This window comes from Lytechinus pictus, chromosome 13 (assembly GCF_037042905.1).
Source record: "Lytechinus pictus isolate F3 Inbred chromosome 13, Lp3.0, whole genome shotgun sequence".
NCBI classification, from domain to species: Eukaryota; Metazoa; Echinodermata; class Echinoidea; order Temnopleuroida; family Toxopneustidae; genus Lytechinus; species Lytechinus pictus.
Genome location: NC_087257.1, coordinates 22,487,802 through 22,510,162, shown reverse-complemented (window position 1 = coordinate 22,510,162; position 22,361 = coordinate 22,487,802). Strand labels below are relative to the sequence as shown.

General features: G+C 35.6%; 1 protein-coding gene across 2 annotated transcripts in view; it reads left to right on the top strand.

Moving 5' to 3' along the window:
• The window catches only part of LOC129275281 (uncharacterized), a 50,401-nt gene that overhangs the window by 7,870 nt on the left and 20,170 nt on the right, over positions 1–22,361 (top strand). The window contains exons 1-2 of one of the 2 annotated variants that reach the window (XM_064108973.1): positions 14,465–14,590; positions 21,776–21,983. In XM_064108973.1, coding sequence (XP_063965043.1) covers positions 21,850–21,983 — 134 coding nt within the window. In that variant the 5' untranslated portion in view covers positions 14,465–14,590; positions 21,776–21,849. Of the gene's footprint in view, positions 1–14,464; positions 14,591–21,775; positions 21,984–22,361 lie in introns of those variants that run through there. The other variant, XM_054912084.2, reaches the window with a different exon arrangement.

The following is a 22,361-nucleotide window of genomic DNA, read 5'->3' as shown; positions in this document are numbered from 1 at the left end:
ATATTATTGCATATGTGAAGGTGTTGAACATTGATTCTGGTATTCAGTTGCAGTGGGAGCTAGTCATATTCACCATTTGAATACTGTTCACTGTAAAAAAAAAAATACTGTTTAAAATTTTAGGCATATTGTTTAAGCCTTTCGCTCCAACAGCTATTGTTTAAAGTTTTAAACAAGTCGTTTAAAAAAGTTTTTCAAAAAAAAAAATTTTCAGTTAAAAAAACCCAACAAATTGTTTAAAAGTTGAAAAAAAATTGTTGTTAGAGTGACAGGTTTAAACGACATGTTTAGAATTTCAAACAGCGTTTTTACAATTTTGGTAAATTTTCTTCAAACACTTTCCCATGAAAAACAGACTTTTAAACTTTTAAATGGATTGCCACTATATTTCACTAAATTGGATGTGGTATTACTATTCCAGCTGTGCAGAGCGTACTATGAAATGATTATGAAAGTTACTGCAAATTGAATCTGCCAACACCGTGGTATAAGAGACGTAATTCAAATTATCTTGGCGCATTAAAAGCAACATTAGATGTGAAAGTGCATTGACCAGCTGATACAGAAGAATATGATTTCGTGGGCAACCCAATGTAGGATTTATTGTTTTTTTAAAAGGTTACTTTTTTGGGGGAGCCTTGGACTGGTTCGGTTATTTCAGAGGCTACCTTTTTATTGCATGTCACGGTGATTGTCACCCCAAATCAATTTTCCGCAATGTATTCTTCAGTTATTTATCATTCTGGGATAACGGAATGTTTCTCTGAAAGTATAACAAAGCTGATTTTCTTCTTGATTGTAGAGTATAGATTTGATTTAAAAATTCTGAATCAAAATGATTGGAAGTGACTTTGTAGCAGGGGAAAAAAATTAACCGGGGCTTGGGATGATTTTTGCCCCTGAAATGCTCAAATGAGCACTTAAAATTAAAAAAAGAACCCTAGCTGGAATATCTCCTCTCACTGCAATCCAAAAGCCTATACAATATAGCAGATTAAGGAAGTATGTTGTGGAAAGAAGCCCCTGAAAAATAATTTTATCTTTTTTGTTGTCTGCTTTGCAAAAACAGTTTCTCCTAAAATAAGCTTTTAAGGATTATGGGATTATTTGGGCTTCACTAAATGAGGACTTAAGAAATGGGGAGGGGTGGATGCATTAAAAGAGGGGTGTGAATATTTTGTGTACAAGAAGGAACAGTCAAACATTTAAATGTAAAAACAGGAATTAACTTTAAAAAACTTGATTGGCGGTTTGGTGTCCCTTGATAACACACACCACAAGAAGAAATGCCCTATTTAGAAAATGGAGTGTTTCCAAGGTGAAAGTTATCCAATGAGATTGCTTAGAATATTGGATTGGCCCAAAGCCATGAATTGATACCCCTTAAGGACGTGTACTACAAGAACAACTCCCCTATATAGAATATGGAAAGTTCCTGAGGTGAAAATTAACCAATGAGATTGCTTAAGACTATTCGATTGGCCCAAAGACATGGTGGTGAGGGTGCAGTACATGTATGTGCACATAGAGAGAGAGAGAGATTGAATACCGGTAGCAATGCAGAATGGAGATAGCAGTACACATAGAAATCTAATGGAGATGTGTACATACATGTACACATATTTTCAGTGCGTCTCTACTTGACTTTTATTCTGTCCCATGCTCTAGGCAGTCCCAGAGTTGCAGACTTTACATGAGAGTGAATTTCTGGGACGATAATTGAGTATGACAGTCAGAGGAACCATTATTAAAGTTGACTTTTCATATTTGTTTTCCTTGACAAATCGTTCTGTAATGGTGAGTGCTGCATTATTTCCGGTTCAATCTAGCATTGGAAAAGTATTTTTTTTTAAAGAATGAAGTCTTGGGATGCTTTCATTCATTCATTTTATTCTTGAATTTTCTTGTCTTTTACTCATTTTATAAATAGATTTATTACTTTTTTGTCTCACCTGCATAGCAGAGTGAGACTATAGGCGCCGCTTTTCCGACGGCGACGGCGGCGGCGGCGGCGGCGGCGGCGGCGGCGGCGGCGGCGGCGGCGACGGCGGCGTCAACACCAAATCTTAACCTGAGGTTAAGTTTTTGAAATGACAGCATAACTTAGAAAGTATATGGACCTAGTTCATGAAACTTGGCCATAAGGTTAATCAAGTATTACTGAACATCCTGCCTGAGTTTCATGTCACATGATTAAGGTCAAAGGTCATTTAGGGTCAATGAACTTAGACCATGTTGGGGGAATCAACATCAAAATCTTAACCTAAGGTTAAGTTTTTGAAATGTCATCATAACTTAGAAAATATATGGACCTAGTTCATGAAACTTATACATAAGGTTAATCAAGTATCACTGAACATCCTGCATGAGTTTCACGTCACATGACCAAGGTCAAAGGTCATTTAGGGTCAATGAACTTTGGCCAAATTGGGGTATTTGTTGAATTACAGCCATAAATTTGAAAGTGTGTTGGTCTAGTTCATAAAACTTGGACATAATAGTAATCAAGTATCACTGAACATCCTGTGCGAGTTTCAGGTCACATGATCAAGGTCAAAGGTCATGTAAGGTCAAAGAACTTTGGCCACGTTGGGGGTATTTGTTGAATTGCCATCATATCTCTATAAGTGTATTGGTCTAGTTCATAAAACGTGGAAATAAGAGTAACCAAGTATCACTGAACATCTTGTGCGAGTTATAGTAGTTTTCAAAATCAGCACTGCTGCTATATTGAATCGCGTGATGCAGGTGAGACGGCCAGAGGCATTCCACTTGTTATTGTAATAGGTTGAATTATAAATTTTGGAGTGAAAACAATCTTTCATCAAACATGCAGTCTACTTATTTGAAAATTGGACTGCTTAACATTATTGATGTTAGGGGCTTATATTGCAATGCAGAGGAGGAATGTTAGATATTTTGATATTTCAGTATAACATGTTTTATGTACTATTATCATCGTCATTATTGTTATTTTCATTATATTTATCATTCTTATTATTATTCAGTAATATTTAATAGTGGCAGGAAAGCTTGGGTTAATGCTGAACCAAAAGTTTGAGGTTAGAGTTTAATGTTAGAAATAGCAGTTGCCACGTGTTCGACTGTCGTGTATGTACCAGTACATGTACTGCGGTTGCCAAACGTATTTTTATATGATACAGAAAGTGAATGCAAATCATCTGTGGTAGTTAGTATGTTTCTCATTTGATGCTCTTGGCGATAATGTGTGCGAGTCATTGTCATGTTTCAAGATGCACGTGGACTGTAAGATGCAGGATAGTGGCCATTGTGGGTGTTTTCCACCATGGAATTAACTTTTCAAGATGACGGGTGATAGTTAATGTGACCAATAGCTCACATTCTCACTTTCACAATCGATCATTATCATGTCAGGATTATGAATCTTATGGAGGTTTAGAGTTGTGAATGTTTTAATCCCATGGTTTTGAGAAATGGACGAAAATTGTATACTTGTTTGATACTTTGTAGTTGGAAATTATCTGTGGAGATGTCAGGTATGTCAAGTAAAATTTAGATGGCTTTATAAAGGGATGGTCCGGGCTGAAAATATTTGTATCTTAATACATAAAATAGGATTCACTGAGCAAAATGCTGAAAATTTCATCAAAATCGGATAACAAATAATAAAGTTATTGAAGTTTAAAGTTTAGCAATATTTTGTGAAAACAGTCGTCATGAATATTCATTAGGTGGGCTGATGATGTCACATCTCCACTTTCTGTTTTCTTATGTTATTACATAAAGTCATAATTTTCTCATTATTTCATACTTGTGTGAATAATATGTCTCCCTTATAATGAAATAAGTTGCAGCAATAAATATCTGATGCACTATTCAGTTGTCAATCCAATTTTTCTAGTTCTTGGAGGAAAAAATTGAATAAACCTAATTTCATATAATAAAATACAAAAGAACAAGTGGGGATGTGACATCATTAGCCAACCTAATAATTATTCATGACGACTGTTTTCACAAAATATTGCTAAACTTTAAAATTCAATAACTTTGTTATTTGTTATCCGATTTTGATGAAATTTTTGGCATTTTGCTCAGTGAATTCTACTCTATTTATTAAGCTATAAATACTTCCAGCCCGGACCATCCCTTTAAAGTGTGTTTTTCTTTCATTCTACAATCTGGTTAGAAAATTAATGGGAAAGGGGGGGGGGTAAGAAAGAATATAACAGCTTGGCAGGAAATATTGTTTTCAGAATTACAGGTTAAGGTGAAAACCCAAACAGGGGTACATAAATCTGGCACATAGAATGTCGAGAAGAAATATCAGGGGTAAGAAGGTTTAAATGTCAGAGGTGAAAAAAAAAGCCACTGTCAAATTCCCTGCTCTGGCAATCTTGATCTATTGCAAAATTTACGAGGTTTGTTTCTTTATTTCTCCAGACATTTTTACTTCTGACATTTTTATCTGACATTTCCAAACCCTTATTTCCATTGCACAAAACTAGCATACAAATTATTTAATTTGGATGATCTCACTATTAAAGGCCAATACATCAGTGTGTATAAAATGACTTTTTATGCCAAAGGGTTAGTTTAGTAATACTAATATACACATAAAAACATCAGACCCAGATAAAAATTAAATAACTATTAAACATAAAAATTTGTAAACTCTGTAGTCGCGATGAAGATACATGGATTTTATATGGTGTAAAACGAAGTCTTGGAACTATATCAAATACCAGATACCAGTATTGCACTTCCCTATTCCCGACATACATGATAGAAGCAATCCAATGGTGTAACACTAGTCCCACCTACCAGTAAAAATATGGTGGACAGGTGGAATACTGCAGTCCGGGGTTTTCCCTCTTCTTTTGATATGCTATGTTCACATTCATGTTGTAGAAGGGTGACATGACACTTGCTCCGGGCTTTATTTCGTTTAAGATAAAGGGTATAGGCTTTTATGTCAGGTTTAGGATAGGGTATAGTGTTAAATCCAGGGTTGGAAGTTGGTCATTCCATTAATGTGTGGAATTTGCAGCTGAGCAATTGTCGCCCAAAGCAAATGTCATAGAACCGTACTTAGACCCTGTTCTCATCAACTTTCTTGAATTGTTTTCCCTTAAACCAGTGGAGAAAACCATTTTACAAGATCGCTTTACTCGGACCCCGTTCTTATTACCGCCTTAAAACTAGTTTAACTTGTCGAATGGTCGAAGCGGTCTTGGATGCGATCTTCCAAACCAGTTCGAAAATCCACCTTGTGATGCAGTTTTCAAGATTGCTTTGCCTCGTTAAACTGGTTTTTGTGTAAGTGAGGACACAACCATTCTTCGGTAAGAGATCTTTACACATTTTGAGCGTGCTACTCCACACACTGTGTGTAGAATGTCTATGCTGCAGTTTCAAAATTTGTGCGAGACATGTCACCTCCACTGAGAGCGTTCCTATATAGCAACAAGGCCACTTTATGTGAAGTGGGTTTAAAAACCACTTTCGGCTGATCAAATGGGAATACTACATGTAGCAAAGCGATCTTCCAAACTAGTTTCTTGAACCGGTTTCCAGTAAACTAGTTTTAGAAAGTATAATGAGAACGGTGTCTAGGGTTCTCATCGTCATCTCCTGAACTGGTTTCCATAACCACTTCACGTTAATTTGTCTTGTTGCTAAGGTAATGCTCTCGGTGGAGTCACACGTTTCGTGTGAAATTTAAAATGGCAGCGTAGGTATTATACACACAGTGTGTACTAAGTAGTGCACCCAACATGCAAACACTTTTACTTCTGTGCGAAGATCGCTTCCCAATGAACAGATTCTAGTTTAATGCAAAGTGGTCTTGAAAAATGAGGTGGTTTTCCAAACTGGTTCAGAAAACTAATTAAGATTAGTCTGCAGGCACAGACCCTGATTGAAACTTTGATCAACAGGTGTGTCTCCATGCAAAGACTAGCATATATACAAAACTTGCTGTCAGTACGGTACGTGAAAGGTTTGCACAGCAGACTAACTTAAGATTGCTTGCAAGACCCTTTCGAGTATTACAAACAGTTAAACCAAGAAGATATAGAGGTGATATGTCCTTGGTGAAAGATAAATACCAGTTGGGTAACGATCTCAAAACGAGTTCAAACAGAATCCAATGAAATTACCACTAAAGTGTTTATTTGTATAAATTTAAAAAAAATGTGCCAAATAGCTCTGCAAGAAAGTGCGTAATTGCTGAGGAATGAGCAAAATAAGCACGGAATTCCATCAAATGTCGGGTATTTTTCGAAGCAATATTAATACACTGTCCCACATATGCTTTTCTGTGTTAGTTATCAGAATTATTGATTTTGAGCTAAGATTTCATGATTTTACAAAGTTAAGTTTACGTTGATGTACCAGATCTAGATGTATGATAATATTTTGACAATTAACCTTGATTTAAAAGACTTTCTCATGTAATAACTGTTTGCTGCAACTACTGTATCTTACCTTTAAACTGGTTTCCATCAAACTAGAGTTAGATGAGAACGGGATGTGTTCAATGTCGATTTTCAAATTCAAACAGCAACATGAATCATGATTGAAAACTCAATTTGAAAGCACTGAACACAAACACAATCAGCAGTGCACTGTTCAGTGTCGAAAAAATAGCCGTTTATATGTTGATCGTCTTAAATTTCCCGCTTTCGCTAGCGCAGCTTTAGTGCGCAGTTTGACCCATCACAAGAAAGGTAAGTTCTGGCACCTGTTTGTGTAGGCTCCCACTGCGAGAGCAAACTTAAAGATGTTTCAAAACTCAATTGTGTTCAGTGTCGCATTCGCAATGCTCAAGATCGTAAAATCAGAACTGATCGCGTTTACAAACGCATCTTTTTTTACGTTTGAATTTTCCTCAGAATCATGATTTGAAAGACGTTTACTTTCACGACCGGGAAAAGAGGACAATAAACACAACCTTTGTTCCTCATTATATCCACGTTTTCAATAATGATCCATGTTGGAAATTTGGAAACTGACATTGAACACACCCTTAGTATACTAAGCTTCTCATATTAGTCTTGAAATAGATAAAGATCTCTACAGAAATCTTTTTCTATTTTGAAAAAAGAAAGTTCCCATTTCAATCGACACACTCTTTCCAGCATGTGGCAGGATATACATTGTATGGTATTATGGTTCCCCTTGAATTTTCAGATTAAAATATTTGAGGGGAGTTCTCTCGAATAGAAGTCTGAATGGAAAACGATTGTGGATTTTATTTGGTCTCATTGTGATTATTTTATTAGAATACAGCCAGTTTATTTCATTCATTTATTTTTAGATGTTGCAATATGAAATGTACAAAGGATGGAAAATGGACAGTGCTTCAAAACAATAGTAATAACATAAATAGGTTTGATAACAATCATGTAGAAACGGACAATACAGATGAAATTGTTATTTCAATTGGGGATGAGAGCTCTTCTGTGGTGACCAAGAGATTTGTAGGTCCAATTTTAATGGAGAGAGCGACCTTAGATGCCTTGGGGGAGAAATAGCATGAGCAAAGCTAATTAGTATATCATTTCAAGCATCTATGCCTGGATAAGAACTGTATCAAGGCCTATAAGGTGGTGCTACACCAGCCCGAGTTTGCTCAATCTCGAGATTTTAGCCCGATCGGCCCTCTTCACGATTAATCTTAAGATTCAAGAAACTCTGTCTCCACCATCGCAAGAAGAGCGATTCCTGCTCGAGCGAGGCATCGTTGCATTATGGTCTGACGCCGTGAATAAATAATCCCGAGTGCGTCTGCACCTGCGAATTAGTGGGATAAATCGTAAAACAGCGCGCTATTTTGCAAATAATCCCAAGTTGACTTGGGATTGCAATCTCGAGATTAATCCTCTGAACTAGCGCGATAATTGCATCTCCATTGCAAATAATCTCGAGATTGTTCAGATCGGGATAATTTGCCGGATCAGAAATAACACGCTGACTTGAAAACTTGGGCTGGTGCAGACGGACCTATAGTTCTCCAACGAGGAACTCTGCTCTTGTGAGGCACAGTCAGTACAGGTTTGGATGGTCGGTCATGAAATAGATAAGATCTCTTCGATTTGACTCTCTTTGCTCCTCACTACAGATGATAGTCTGAACACATAGTTAATGCCTCTCCAGCTACTACCCCCCCCCACCAAGTTTTTTTGTTGGTTCTGGGAACAAAATCCTGGGAAAATGCTCCCTCTTTAGTTGTCATGACTAATTCATTTTCTTGACTTGTCAATTTTTTTGAAAAAGCGCTATCCCCCACAAATCCTTGACCCGCCCCCTGGTTCTTCTGCTATTGGTTCTCCGCTTAATCTTCTTGAGATGTAAATGTAGTATCTCGGCTATCTCCCATATGGCCATGGCTATAGATCTTTTAACAGCTCTGTTGACGGCAACTTCAGGAAGTGGCATATCCTACATAGTCTGAACAAATAGATAATGTTTTATGGAAACTTCCTGCATTTCATTGTGTTGCATTTGTACTCTTTAATTTTGTTTGATTCTCAAGTTCAAGTTTAACCTGCAAATATGTTGCAGCACTAAATTATAAAGGAGGCTTAAACATGTTATATTGATTTATATTGTTAACTATTCTTATTTCATAGAGAAAGAGAACAGAGAAAAAAAAAAGATATACAGAAGAGAGAAGAGTTCTAAATAATTATTTTAAAAAATGTGAAGGGGAATAGGAAGAGAGAGAAAGTGAATGGGGGGGCCGGGGGGGGGGGGGTGCTGGCAGAGGGTAAGGGAGAAAATATAATTTCACGAAGCAAAAAATAAAGATGCTTTCATGAAAACGTCTGAACCGTGGAACTATAAAACCTATTGGTGTGTTCGATGTAAACAACCATCAGAGTTCATTCCAGCTTGTTATTTTCTCCTTCTGCTTGGTGAATTCCAAATGGGTTTAAGAAGGGAAATCCCCGTTTTAGGCATGCAGTCCCTGGATGGGTAATGAGAGAATGGCTTCGAGAAAATGAAAAAGGGGAATTGGATCGAATTCGCACGAATCTAAAGCTCTGACAGATGCTCGTGCAGTTCTGCATGAGAAAAGGTCATTCTCTAATTCAATAAATATATTTAATTTCCTGTTTTGTCAGTTCACTTATATTTGTCTGTTTTCCTTTTTTAAGTGAAGGGGGGGGGGGGCTGAAGGACTTAGGTTTTATATCAGTAATAGTGAATTATTTTATTGAATTTATTTCTGTTTATTTCTGAGCAAAAAAAAAAAGTATATTAGAAAGTGATTTGACATGTGAGTTTGAATATATTCTTAATGATTTATGTAGTTCATTCTTATTTGTTAAGAGGCAATATTAATTATATTCCATTTTTTGAAGGGATGGTCCAGGCTGGAGATATTTATATCTCAATAAATAGAGTAAAATTCACCAAGCAAAATGCTGAAAATTTGATCAAAACTGGATAACAAATAACGAAGTTATTGAATTTTAAATATTTGCATTAATCCGGTGTAACAGTTCTAGGCATGTCTTTATGAATATTCATAAGGTGGGCTGATGATGTCATATCCCCACTTATTCTTTTGTATTTTATTATATGAAATTAGGTTTATTCAAAATTTTTCTTCCAAGAACTATAACAACTGGATTGGCAATTGATTAAGTGCATTAGTTGCATGTATTTATTGCCGCAACTTATTTCATCATAATGGAGACACATCATTTACACATGTATGAAAAAAATGAAACAATTATGATTTCATGTATATAACATAAGAAAGAGGAATGTGGGGATATGACATCATCAGCCCACCTAATGAATATTCATGATGATGTGCATATACATGTAACTGTTTTCACAAAATATTTAAAATTCAATAACTTTGTTATTTGTTATCCGATTTTGATGAAACTTTTAGCATTTTGCTCTGTGAATTTTACTTTCTTCATTCAGATATAAATATTTTCAGCACGGACCATCCCTTTGAGGACACCATGGTTACAATTTGTGATTGAAATAAAAAGTCTATGTAAACAAAGATAAATTAATCAGTATATTCTGGATTTTGTTATCATTCTAGCAAGTGGCGTACCTAAGATTTTCCAGGATATTCGTCAGGGGGGGCAAAAAGGTCTTTCAAGCTCGTCAGGGGGGGCAGGGATACATGCATGGGTGGTGGCTCATCAGGGGGGGGGCAGACTGCCCCTCTGCCCCCCCCCCCCCCCCCCGTTGGTACGCTAGTGATCCTAGCATGCTGGAGAAGTAATAAAAAAGAAAACACCTAGATATTTTTTTGTTATCATTCACCCGTTAAAAAAAAATTTCATTCAGAATTGAAAAATCTATGAATTAAAACACATTTTTATTTTGTATCCTCCACATTATGACTGTTATAATCTAAATAATAATTTAGAATTCAATATGACCAACAAGAATGATAAAAATACTTTTCAGTGAAGTTTTCTTTGGGGGTATTTGGTGTGAAGTCCACTTTTTCAAATAAATGATATTCATTTTATAATGGCCTTACATTTACTCTGATTTGGATTGTATGTATTTGCAATATAGCAGATCTATTGGATCTCTTTTTTAGACAAAAAAATGAAGATCAACCCCTTTTTGATGTTATCTATCATGGTTTATTATTACCGGTAATCAGGCGCTCCGGAACACTTTCAGTTTTAGGGGGGCAAAATCCCGAAGGGGGCACAATATTTTTGACAGCATGAGATACCGAAGCGATCAAGTGGGAGAGGGTGTGGGACCCCCCCCCCCCCCACGGTAAGGACTTTGTGTAAAAATGGAGTATAAAAGTTGCGTTTCTAAGAGCATTCAAAAATAAATTTCTTGAGAATTAAACATAGAATTCACTACGAAAGACTATACTCATAATTTATGAGAACCTATGAAATCTACGCGCAAAACGATCGCTTCAGAATGTGGTTTTCATGTCCGATCAATTAAATTACGTATTACGCTTATATTGACTCAAAATACCAGAAATTACTTTTTTCATGCAATATCCTTTCAGAAACATTTATTTCTGTGACATCAGCATTGGAGATAGTCCCTGATTATCCATGCATGGGCAATACGTTTCATATTTTGTAACTGGAGGAAAAAGAAATATGACAAGCTTAATTGTCTAACAATTTAAAACTTTTCTGAAAATCATTAAAGTTTAAAACATTACTCGATTTATGTGTTTCCTTTTGCATGTTTTGTATGGCTGGGAAGCACTTTTGGATGACTCCTTCAAAATCTTTTTTCTCTACATATTTTCTGGGGGAAATGTGACCATAACTAGGAAATGATGAATATCAAATTCCAGGAAATATTCATTTGTAAATAATCATGAACTGATTAACAAACTACTGCAGTTCATAATGTACATTATGTAACATTAAAACAATTACATTCCAATAGCGGATGTGGTTGACGGTACACCATGTGGAGTTTTCGAAAAAGTGGATAGAGGAAGAAGTGAAATTGATAGGGGAGGAAGTGGACAGTTGATAGTCGAGTAATTTTTTGTTTAAATGAGCGTAGTCCTGAAAAAGACAGTAAACCAGAAAAGGTTGAAGAGTTGCAGAGGCTTGAGTAGTTGATAGATGAGTACTCCTGCTCTGCACTCCATTCGCCGACTCAAGCTAGCATCTTCTCATTTATCTAATAATCCAACTACTCAAGCCTCTTTAACTCTTTAACCTTTTCTGTTTTACAGTCATTTTCAGAACTACACACATTTTCAAGAAATATTACTCTAGGACCTACTCTCAATCTTCCAATCTCTCGCCTATCAATATTACTTCTTCCTCTATCCATTTAGACTCCACTTGGTGCATACCGTAAACCACATCCGCTACACACCACCGTGCAAGCCCTCAAACATCATCTAATTATATTCCAGTGTGTTTCTCAAGAATTTGTAGAAGTGTAACACATCTATTTGTACTCGACTACATACCAGGAAGGGCAAAATAATGAAAATATCAGTATTAGTCTACGGCTAATATTAAGCTATACGCTACAATATTATTTGTCCAGGCTTGCAACATGGAGATAATAAATGATTATATAAGGCTATAAAATTATTGTATCATACTGATATCTTGTTTTCATTTCGTAATTATCAAAACACAAGAATCTATATGGGTGAGCTCACTCTACTCTGTACTCAAATACAATCACTCTTCTAACATGTGTAATGCACACATCGTTTGTCAAAACCACTTGCTTCCCCTCAACGTCCTCCAAGATCCAAAAGATTCCATCCAGATGATATATAAAACGAAAAAAATGAAAGAAAATGAAAAGGCCACTTATAGAAAAAATACAAATTATCAGACAAACTTTGAATGTCATGATAATTTTCATTGTTCACTGTCATGACTGTGCTCAACTACTTAGTCCTTTTTAAGATGAGCAAATGTGTTCTTTCTCTTGCTATCTCCGCTACTAATGAACTCATTGACTAGTTCACACATGTCAGCTTTGTCTGCCTTGTCCTTATACAAAGATCAGAAGAGAGTTCAACCTTCGCTGGCTCATTGTCGATCGGAGATACGTTTTCAGCTGACGGAGTCTGCTGAAGGAGCGTTCAGCTGTAGCAAATGTGGCGGGATGTGTAAGATACAGCTTCACTAGCTTCATGACCTGGAATCATCGGCTTCATTGAAGTTGAAGTGGACTGCTTGGACGTTTCTGGGCTTTACAGCTATGACATAGATTCCATATGTTGCTCGAGTAACTAGCGTTCACGCGCGTTAGTGATATCGGGTCCGGTCTGAGCGTTTGTGGGCGACCGCACGTTTGTTAGCCGACACAGCCAGCATGCATTGGTGAACCACTTTCAATTTGCCATTCGGTTTTAATCTGAAATGTATTCATTAAAAGGTTAAACGTTATCACACTGTAATAAGATGGAAAAGGGGCTTATCAAAGGTATGTTTCACAGAGGGACATGTTCGTCAAAAGACGCGAGGCTTACTATGATATGTAATTTTTTCATTATTGACAATGGAAATTACAATTTTTAGGCAGAAAAGTGCCTTCATCGTTTATTTTTGTCCTTAAATAATTTATAATTTATAATTTTTCTACTTTTAGGGGGGCACATGGGGGGGGGGGCAAAATCTCGTTTTGCCCCCCCAAATAAAATTTTGGGGGGCAAGTGCCAACCCGCTCCCGGCGACCTTGCCGGTAATTAAATAAATACCCTCCAGTGAGCGTCACTATTCAAATTCATTACGATTATACTATACATCATGATTGTGCAGTAGATGTAATAAACATCTGTGTCAATGGATACAATAAGCTATTTTATATCAAACTTTATTTTGACCTGGTGCCCAATAAAAGTAGAATAAAAATCTTCATATTTTTTGCTATATGCAACCAGAGATTGAACAGATTAACAAAAAGAAAGTTATGAATTTTCTAAAGTTTTAAAAGAGATGTAATCACTATTAATACCTAGTATGCAGACTTATGATTGGCCAACTCAGAGATGTCGTTTTGATGAATGGATGGGACTACACTTACTACAGTATTATTCCATTTTCTCAAACACACAAAATGGCTCAAATGTCATATTTTTAATTTGGTATGGGATTTGGCATTATGAGCATTTACAGTGAAAGAGAGGCTGGGCTGAGACAACCTCAAGAGCTTAGCCAAACGCGCAGCCAATATGGTACCATATTATGTCTTTCTTTCACTGTAAAGTGGCACCAAGACCCAAAAGATAACTAATTATAGTGCTCTTAACATTTACTTTATCAGAAATCTCTATAGTAATGCTGCATAATTACCCTGGCTTTAGCTGAGCAGCTGTTACGTGCACTGCGTTTCAAGGAATAAATTCTTACCATTCATCTCACCTGGGTTGAGTGCGGCACAATGTGGATAAATTTCTTGCTGAAGGAAAACATGTCATGGCTTGGAATTGAACCCATGTCCCTCAGATTGAAAGACAAGAGTCAAAGCCAACAAACCATGACACCCCCATATGTAAATGTTAGGAATGTAATTCTTGGGAAGTGACACCTCATATTTTTATGGTATGTGTTCACTCATAAAATTCCTTGTGCATTCCTACTACCAAGAGAAATTCAAGTATCATTTGGAAAGTTTTCAAATCAGAAAATTTTCCCTTGTAATCTGAAACGTTGACATGCACGTTCAAATGTTTTGCTTACATAAATCTTTTCTGTTATTGCATTATTTCAACTGGCAAAGTATGTAAATACAACTACTCAATCTTTTGAACATTTGCCAAAGTCGTCATGGGAATTTACACGAGTAGCCACTTCCAATGACTCTTTAGATAAAATGCATGTATCCTGAATCGGTTGAAAATGAAAGAAAAGGAGTTAAATATCTATTTTGTATTATTTTGTTCACTTACTTTAACAGGATTCTTTGAATAATCATAGGATGTGGTCAAGCATGAATTGTTTTACACAAATAGAGATAAGGTTTGGGGAGTTAGACCTCCAGTACAATGCAAAGTGCAACTGATATATTCTTTATTTTCGAGTAAATACAGTGATGAACAGTTTTCCATATTTCCTTGGGCATATACATGTGCATAATACTCTTAGACAACATTATGGTAAGTGCTACATTACTTTGATTATCATTGTAATCCATAATTTGTATATGTGTAATTTACTGATTAAAATGTGAATGAACAACAGTTTCATTTTTTCCTTTAAATGTACTACAGTATCAGGTATAAATTGACATATTTCTTAAAAATGAGAAAGTCTAAAATGATCATGGTAACACATAGGTACATTTACATGTATTTTGCTAATTTTCCTATTTGATCAATGAGTATCGATTTAAATTTATTTATGATATACTTTGTTACATATATGTCTATATTTAAAATTTTTCATAGTACTAATTTATTTTTACCTTGTTATTGATGATTTTGTTTGAAATGTAAACTTTTGCAATTCGGCTTTTGCTGCAAAGAAAGTATTTTTAATAAACCATTTTGAATTGAATTGAAAAAAAGTACTGGTATACATTTAGAAGGCAATACATAGTGTATTACAGTAAAGTCAATGTAATAGAATAATCCCAGGGTGCAAGTTTGATCAGTTGACATTTTTTTCCTGTGAAAATATTATTTCAATTTAAAAATATTTTGTTTTCTTGGTTCTTGTATTTCATCAACGATAGCGATATGACACTAAAATAGGACAACAGTCTTTGCACACAATTTTTGAGTATTCTGGTTATATTCATACGTGATGAAGTAGTGGGTGTTTAGTTTACAAAGAGTGGAATGCCACTTTTTTTTCACAATTTTGAGATATTTTGGTTATTCATAGTGTTGAAGAAGTGGATGTTTAGTTTACAAAGAGTGGAATGCCACTTTGTTGTTTTTTTGTTGTTATTGTTTTCACTTTAAGTTTGGGGAATCCCAGGACCCAACAGGCATGAAAGGTGTTGAATGCATAAAATATGTTGACACATATAATACCCCTTTTAGGGGCCCCAAAATTGGTGTATCTATAGGAGTTGTAAGAAAAATGGAATAAATATCTGTACAGGGTCATCAGGGTGAGGGAGAGGAAGAGGAAGAGAGAGAGAGAGAGGGGGGGGGGTACTTTTGTCACAGAGAAGTGCTACTTTGCTAATCCTCTTTTTTAGCTCTATCTTGATCATAAAGAGACACAAAATCTCACAGCTGCTGATTTGAAAATAAGACATGCTTTGTCCTGCGCACCAACTCAATGGTATGTTCGAGTGCACCATTTTCAAACTCTTGCCTATTAACTGTTGTTCACAAGGTAACATGTACTCTGCCTGCCCCTGCAAAAGCAAGATGGCTCCCTCTATGCCCCCCTGCCGCCGTGCTCACCATTCCCTTGCTATGCTATTGATGGATACTTTCAGATTTTCTATGAAAAATTGCTGATCTTTTGCACTTCATATCTAAGTGAAGCCTTAATTTGACACTCTATTTTATAGTATTAGGAAGCAGGGGAATGGAGAAATACCTAATTACCGTAAAATGTAAACAATAAACTAATAAAATTAGCAATGCTGACTGCGTTGTTGCCATTGTAATCTAATTCCTTCAAATTTCGGGGACCTCCCCCTTTCAGATCAATAAATGTATATATTTGCATATGTTCTGTACTATCAAAATTATCTCTGTTGCAACAAACTTCCTCATTTTCCTCGATAAATCTACATCATGCACTCCATTAAAACTCCCCTCAAGTACCAAATGTTTATTCAGTAAGCAACTCAAATATTGATATACACGGATAATATTTCCGATTTCGTATACTTTGTACCAACATGTGTTGGTTAATGTTTATCGCAGTGATGATATTTGCCTCAATAAAATCTCCATCATGTGAAAAATAAATAGAATGGATCAACTCTTTCGAAATAATATTTTAGAGTACTTTTAAACGATGATGCAATAATGATATCAGTGACACGTGTGGATTTGTCAGAGTTGCATTTTCACAATACAATTGAACAATTGTATACCAATTCATCCTTTTGTGACATATCATGTTACCAAGCACTACATGGGACAGCTTGCCCTGATTTGGCATCAGTGTTTGTGAAAAGTTTTTCCATATATACTGAGAGATGAAAGAACTTAAAGGAGAATGAAACTCTTGGAGCAAGTTAGCTTTTGTGAAAGCAGAAAAGTCAAAGAATAAGATCAACAAAAGTTTGAGTAAAATAGGACTAGCAATAGAAGAGTTATGAGCATTTGAATGTCGAGATCACTAATGCTATAGAGATCCTCCCATTGGCAATGCGACCAAGATCTATGATGTCACAGATGAACAACTCTCCCCTTTTGGACACTGAAAATATACCCCAAAACATCTCTTTTTGCTCATTCTAATCATATGACAAACGATTCATCAATGATATAATGTTGTGAAACCTCTGTACTTGTCCTCTCATAAAGAGAACACCTCACCTTGTGATAGACTCTATAAAAGTGAGAATATAAGTGAAATAAGTACTAAAGTAATGAGGGAGTTGTACGTGTGTGACATCACAGATCTTGGTCGCATTGCCAATGGGGGATCTACATGGCATTAGTGATCTCAATATTCAAATGCTCATAACTTTCTTATTATTCATTCAATCTTCCTCAAACTTTCAACAATATGTTTCTTTGATTTTTCTCTTTGATGTAGATACAGCTGGTTTCAAGGGTTTCATTCTCCTTTAAGAGCTTTACAGTATGTATGATATTGTAATTAGGTATTCAGCCACTGCTTTACATGTATATTTATATGAACAGGTAATTTCAATTCATTTATCAATATGAATTCATTTAAACACATACAAGACAAATAAAAAAATGCTGTGAACTAATGAAAGAAAGCACTCTTATTATCTAGTGGTGGATCTTACATGTAGATAATAATAATAATAATACATAACATTTATATTAGGCGCTTACTACTGGTGTTTCTAAGCACACTGTGTTCTGTTTATGAAAATAGATAGCATCATATTAAAAAAGGTGTCACGAAAGAGATACAGATAGAAAATAAGGGTCCAAATTTAATACACTAGCAAATGCAATGAGTACATTATTGTTTCAGAAATTGAATTGAATTAAATTCATAATACTACATCACAGTTTACAACTCGGATTGGATACCCCCCCAAAAAAAAAAAGAAACGATTCAATAATAATGAAGATTTCAGAGTTACAACGAAATGGCACATCACTAGAACAAAACTTAAAGGCCACAAAATCTTGGCCGATTCCCCCATAATTGCTTATCATCTGGTAAAGTTAAATCAATTTGTTTTTCACCTTCGGATAAAAATAGAAATGGCATATATAAATCAGATCACCAGCATCTGGACATTATGCGTTGGAGCTCAGCAACAACGTTCAGTAATCTTTTGTGTACGAAGTCAATTTTATCCTGCCAATAGAGGAATGCGTTGGGGGTAATGTAGAAGATCTTGAAGGGGGGGGCACGATAAAGGGGTAGACATTGAAGCACTTGATGTGATTGGTTTTAGTTTTGAAGATCAAAGTTAAAGAATGGTTTGTGACAGAAGGCAAAGCAGGTGCATAGCCGCCAACCCCTTTTCAGGGACGGCACTACATGATGATGAGTACCCCTTTGGGTACAACTAGGACCCAAAGAGTTACAACTTGTACCCCATTCATGAATTTGTGTCTAGTTGCAGACTTCTTCTAATCATGAATGTTGAGGGCCAGCCAGAGAAGCGTTTCATGAAAGGACTTGTCAGACATTTTATCTGTTTATCTGACAGTTACCTTATTTATAATACTTCTCGGCCAATGAAGTTCAAGGAAAGTTGTCAGATCTGACAATTAGATGGACAAAAACATTGATGGAATGCTTCTGCTATCATAGGAGAACTCTGTCCACACTAATTCTTATCTTAGAATTCATGAGCTGGATTTTTAAAAAGGGCAAACTCTGTGGTCAATTTCTCACTCGCCACACAACACTGCCCTGTGTGCAAAACAATTTGACAGAACACCAAAATTTGCTTTCGTTTTGATAATCAGTGGCTGTTACCATGATGTTAATCCAACTACATGTATTTCCATGTTTTACTCATTAAAAAATAGTGCAGATTATTTTTGAATTCATGAATACAAATTTTATTGCTAAGTCCACCCTATTCTGGGTTTGTTCTGGACCATTTGAGGATGAATGCATGGGAGGGATATTTGATCAAGTTTCCATCACTGAAACTTCTTGTGGATTTATTATTTTAATATCCCACCCCCGAATAGATAACTGGCCTTAATAATGGAAAATACTGTATATTTCATACTTTCAAAGTCTACTGCTCTTTTTGTCTCTCAGTGTGTATGTGTATTAATCAGTGACTGTTACCATGATGTTAATCCAACTACATGTATTTCCATGTTTTACTCATTAAAAAATAGTGCAGATTATTTTTGAATTCATGAATACAAATTTTATTGCTAAGTCCACCCTATTCTGGGTTTGTTCTGGACCATTTGAGGATGAATGCATGGGAGGGATATTTGATCAAGTTTCCATCACTGAAACTTCTTGTGGATTTATTATCTTAATATCCCACCCCCAAATAGATAACTGGCCTTAATAATGAAAAATACTGTATATTTCATACTTTCAAAGTCTACTGCTCTTTTTGTCTCTCAGTGTGTATGTGTATAAAATAAACAAGAATATAAAAAGACAACAATTTGATAGTGTAATCAATCATACGTATCCTAGCGTTTATATGTTGCCCCTTTTGTTTTAAAGTTTTTTGGTCTGCATGGCGCACATTTAATATCATCACACTGACTTGCATCCAAGAATGAATACTACTGGGTACCCAATCCTACCCAGCACCCTATTCACTCCAAGTAACATTGTAGAGCAATCTGTTGATGAATTTCCTGCCAAAGGAACCAACACCATAGCAGCGATTTGAACCCACGACCCTTTGATTGAAAGGCGAAAGTCAGAACACCATGTTACCTCATCAAATTGACTTTCAGACCTGTGAACTTGCTGTCCTTCTGTTGTTTGTAATGAAGTCATACATGATCAGTGTTGCAAGACCTAGTAATGCTGTGTTCAGACTTGATGCGGCAAAACGCAACAAGAAAGCTTGGAAACATGTTTGAGTAAAAATGCAAATCGACATTGGGCATTAAATGTGTGACTACAGAGATAAGATACATTTTATGTTGCCAGATGACAAGACTGAACGGTTGAACCAATCAAATTCTTGAAAATGTTCATCATTACAAGAGTTTTGATATTTAATATTTATGTGTTGTTTGAAAACCTGTTGAAATTTTTCTTTTATAACTTGAGGCATACAGTGAGTAGCTTTTAATAGCCTACATGTAATTAGGGTGGTGTGTCTCACTATATCTGGGCGCTGTTACATAAAGCTCAACGATTGATCAAGGGTGATTTCTATGATTGATTGCATTAAATATTGTGTATGATCAGTCATAAATATCAGCCCTGTGATCAGTCACAAAGCTCTACATATATATTACAAGTCTCAGAACACTGAAACAAAATGTTGCTTAGCTATATTGTACCATATTTGACTGAGACGAGATGTATTGGGGAGTCTGGACCCAGACTAGATTGAGGAAGTCTGATGAAATAAATCAGAAATGTTTGCTTCTTAATCTTAACTCAATGAGTGTTTATTATTTGAATGCCAGTCTCCATGGAAAATAACCAATAATACATTTTGTTAAAGTGGTTGTGTTCATGCAGTGTCATTTGAGATTAAATACTTTAAAAGGTTATCATTTTAGGGGGAATTTTTATGGGGGGCCAAACATTTATGAATAGGAGCTATATATTTTCTGGACGGTGCTTGGAACGGGAACTTGTGGCAAAAAGTCTTGATATCTGATAATAGTGATTCCAATAATCTTATCTAATCCAATCTAATCCAATAAATTTTAGGCAAATTCTAAATAACATTTCCTCATTCCAAATCACCTTGAGACAGTTTCTTTCAGAATCTGATCTTATGACTTGGGACCTTATCATAAAGGTTGTCCGCAAACTGATGACTTCAAGTTATCATCATCTGACAGTTACCATAGTAAAAGTCAAAAACTTGCACTTTAAATGGCCATTCAAACAAAGGAGAGTTGGATAAAAAAGTTGATGGAATGCTTCTCAGAACATATTTTTGTTATCTATGTTTTTAGTTAATAATATAAAAATAATATAACAATATTTAAAAATATTCAAATTAGTAACAGACAACCTGAATATTAAGGAAATATCAACACTATTGTTATGTTGCCAAAATAAACATGTGTTTATCTGTTAGCAACCTTGCGTGTTAACACAGCTCTAGCGTGAGGATAGCCTAAGGCAAATAGTGGCTTTGCTAATTTGTTCTGCATTTTTATTCTTCCTTTGTGTAAATAACTTATTGTCAGAGATGCACATAAAAAACCCCCTTTTTACCTTCGTTGAATTGATGACGCAAATTCATCCCTTACATGGGATTGGTTTGCTGAGAAATGAATGGGAAAGTAGGGCAGAGAATATTACAGATATTGACTGTATTTGGTAAAAGATTTTTACTCTCTTTTTTAGTCTAGCATTATTTCTTTTGAAAAGAAAAGAAACTTGTTTGGTGCATTTTGAGATTTATTTTTAGAATTATAATTTTCAATCATTTTTTTCCCCGAAAATATGTGCTTAATCCTCAATTTCCATGGGTACGTAAATTACTAAATGGAGCGTGCACACTGTATATACTAGATAATAAAATCCAAGGGTCGTCTTGAAGAATTAATATTCTGATTAGAAATATCTGCTTTTACAGGACTTCAAATTTAGACGCACTGAGCAGTGACATGTACATGTCATATGTTCTGCATTTATCAAGGTATTTAGAGCTAGTCTGGAGCATGAGATGGATGTCTTGGTTCATTTTGAGAGACAATTTTTTTTAATTTGGAGAAGCACATTTCTTGATAAAAATCATAGGGAATTTATGAAACGGAAGCTTTCCCATGCTCTCCAAACTATTTGGTTTGTGGCTTATTGCCTAAAGTTCTTTAAAAGCAATTGCAATTTCTTGATGCAAACTTCTGACTGGGAAAAGTATCCGAATCAAGTTGCATTTGATTTAATTTTAATTTTTTCATTTAATTGCAAGTTTAAGGTACATGATTTACAGATCACTTTATAGACGAAGCTGAATTTGCTTTGAGTTAATAAGACTAATAGCCATTTTCACTAATTCTTTGGTCGTTTTTAAATATTTCTTTCAGAATGGAGTTGGTGTCAACTAAGAGGATGAAGGGAGTAACAACATTCCATTGACAGCTGATGTCACCTGGTCGCCATGGCAACCTTAATAGAGGCTGCAAAGGCCGGTAACCTAACTCAGGTGCGTCGGATCGTGCATGGGGGACGGACCGATATCAACTGCAGGGATAGTGAGAAGAAAGGAACACCGCTCTTCTGGGCTGCAAATGGGTAGGTCGTAGATTAAAAGGTCAAAGATTAAAGGTCATGCATATGCTAGGAAATGACAGTATGTTTTGATGCAAATCTAAGGATGCATCCATTCAAAATTTTTAGGCTAGATATGCAAATAAAAATTATAAATCAAACCGAAAATCACAACACACGGTTATTTCCAGAGAACGTTGAACTTTGCTATTTTACCAGCTTTCCAAGCCCACCCACCATGCATTGCATGTCTGTGAGTTTGACCCAGCAAGTAGAGGTCAAATTTGGAGTGTATGCAATATATATCTGAACCTAAAAAAAGGCCTTTATTAGTAGAATATTGATTGAGACCTCCCTTGCATTCAGTCAGTTTATAACGTTTTCGTTTTTTTAGAATTGCCT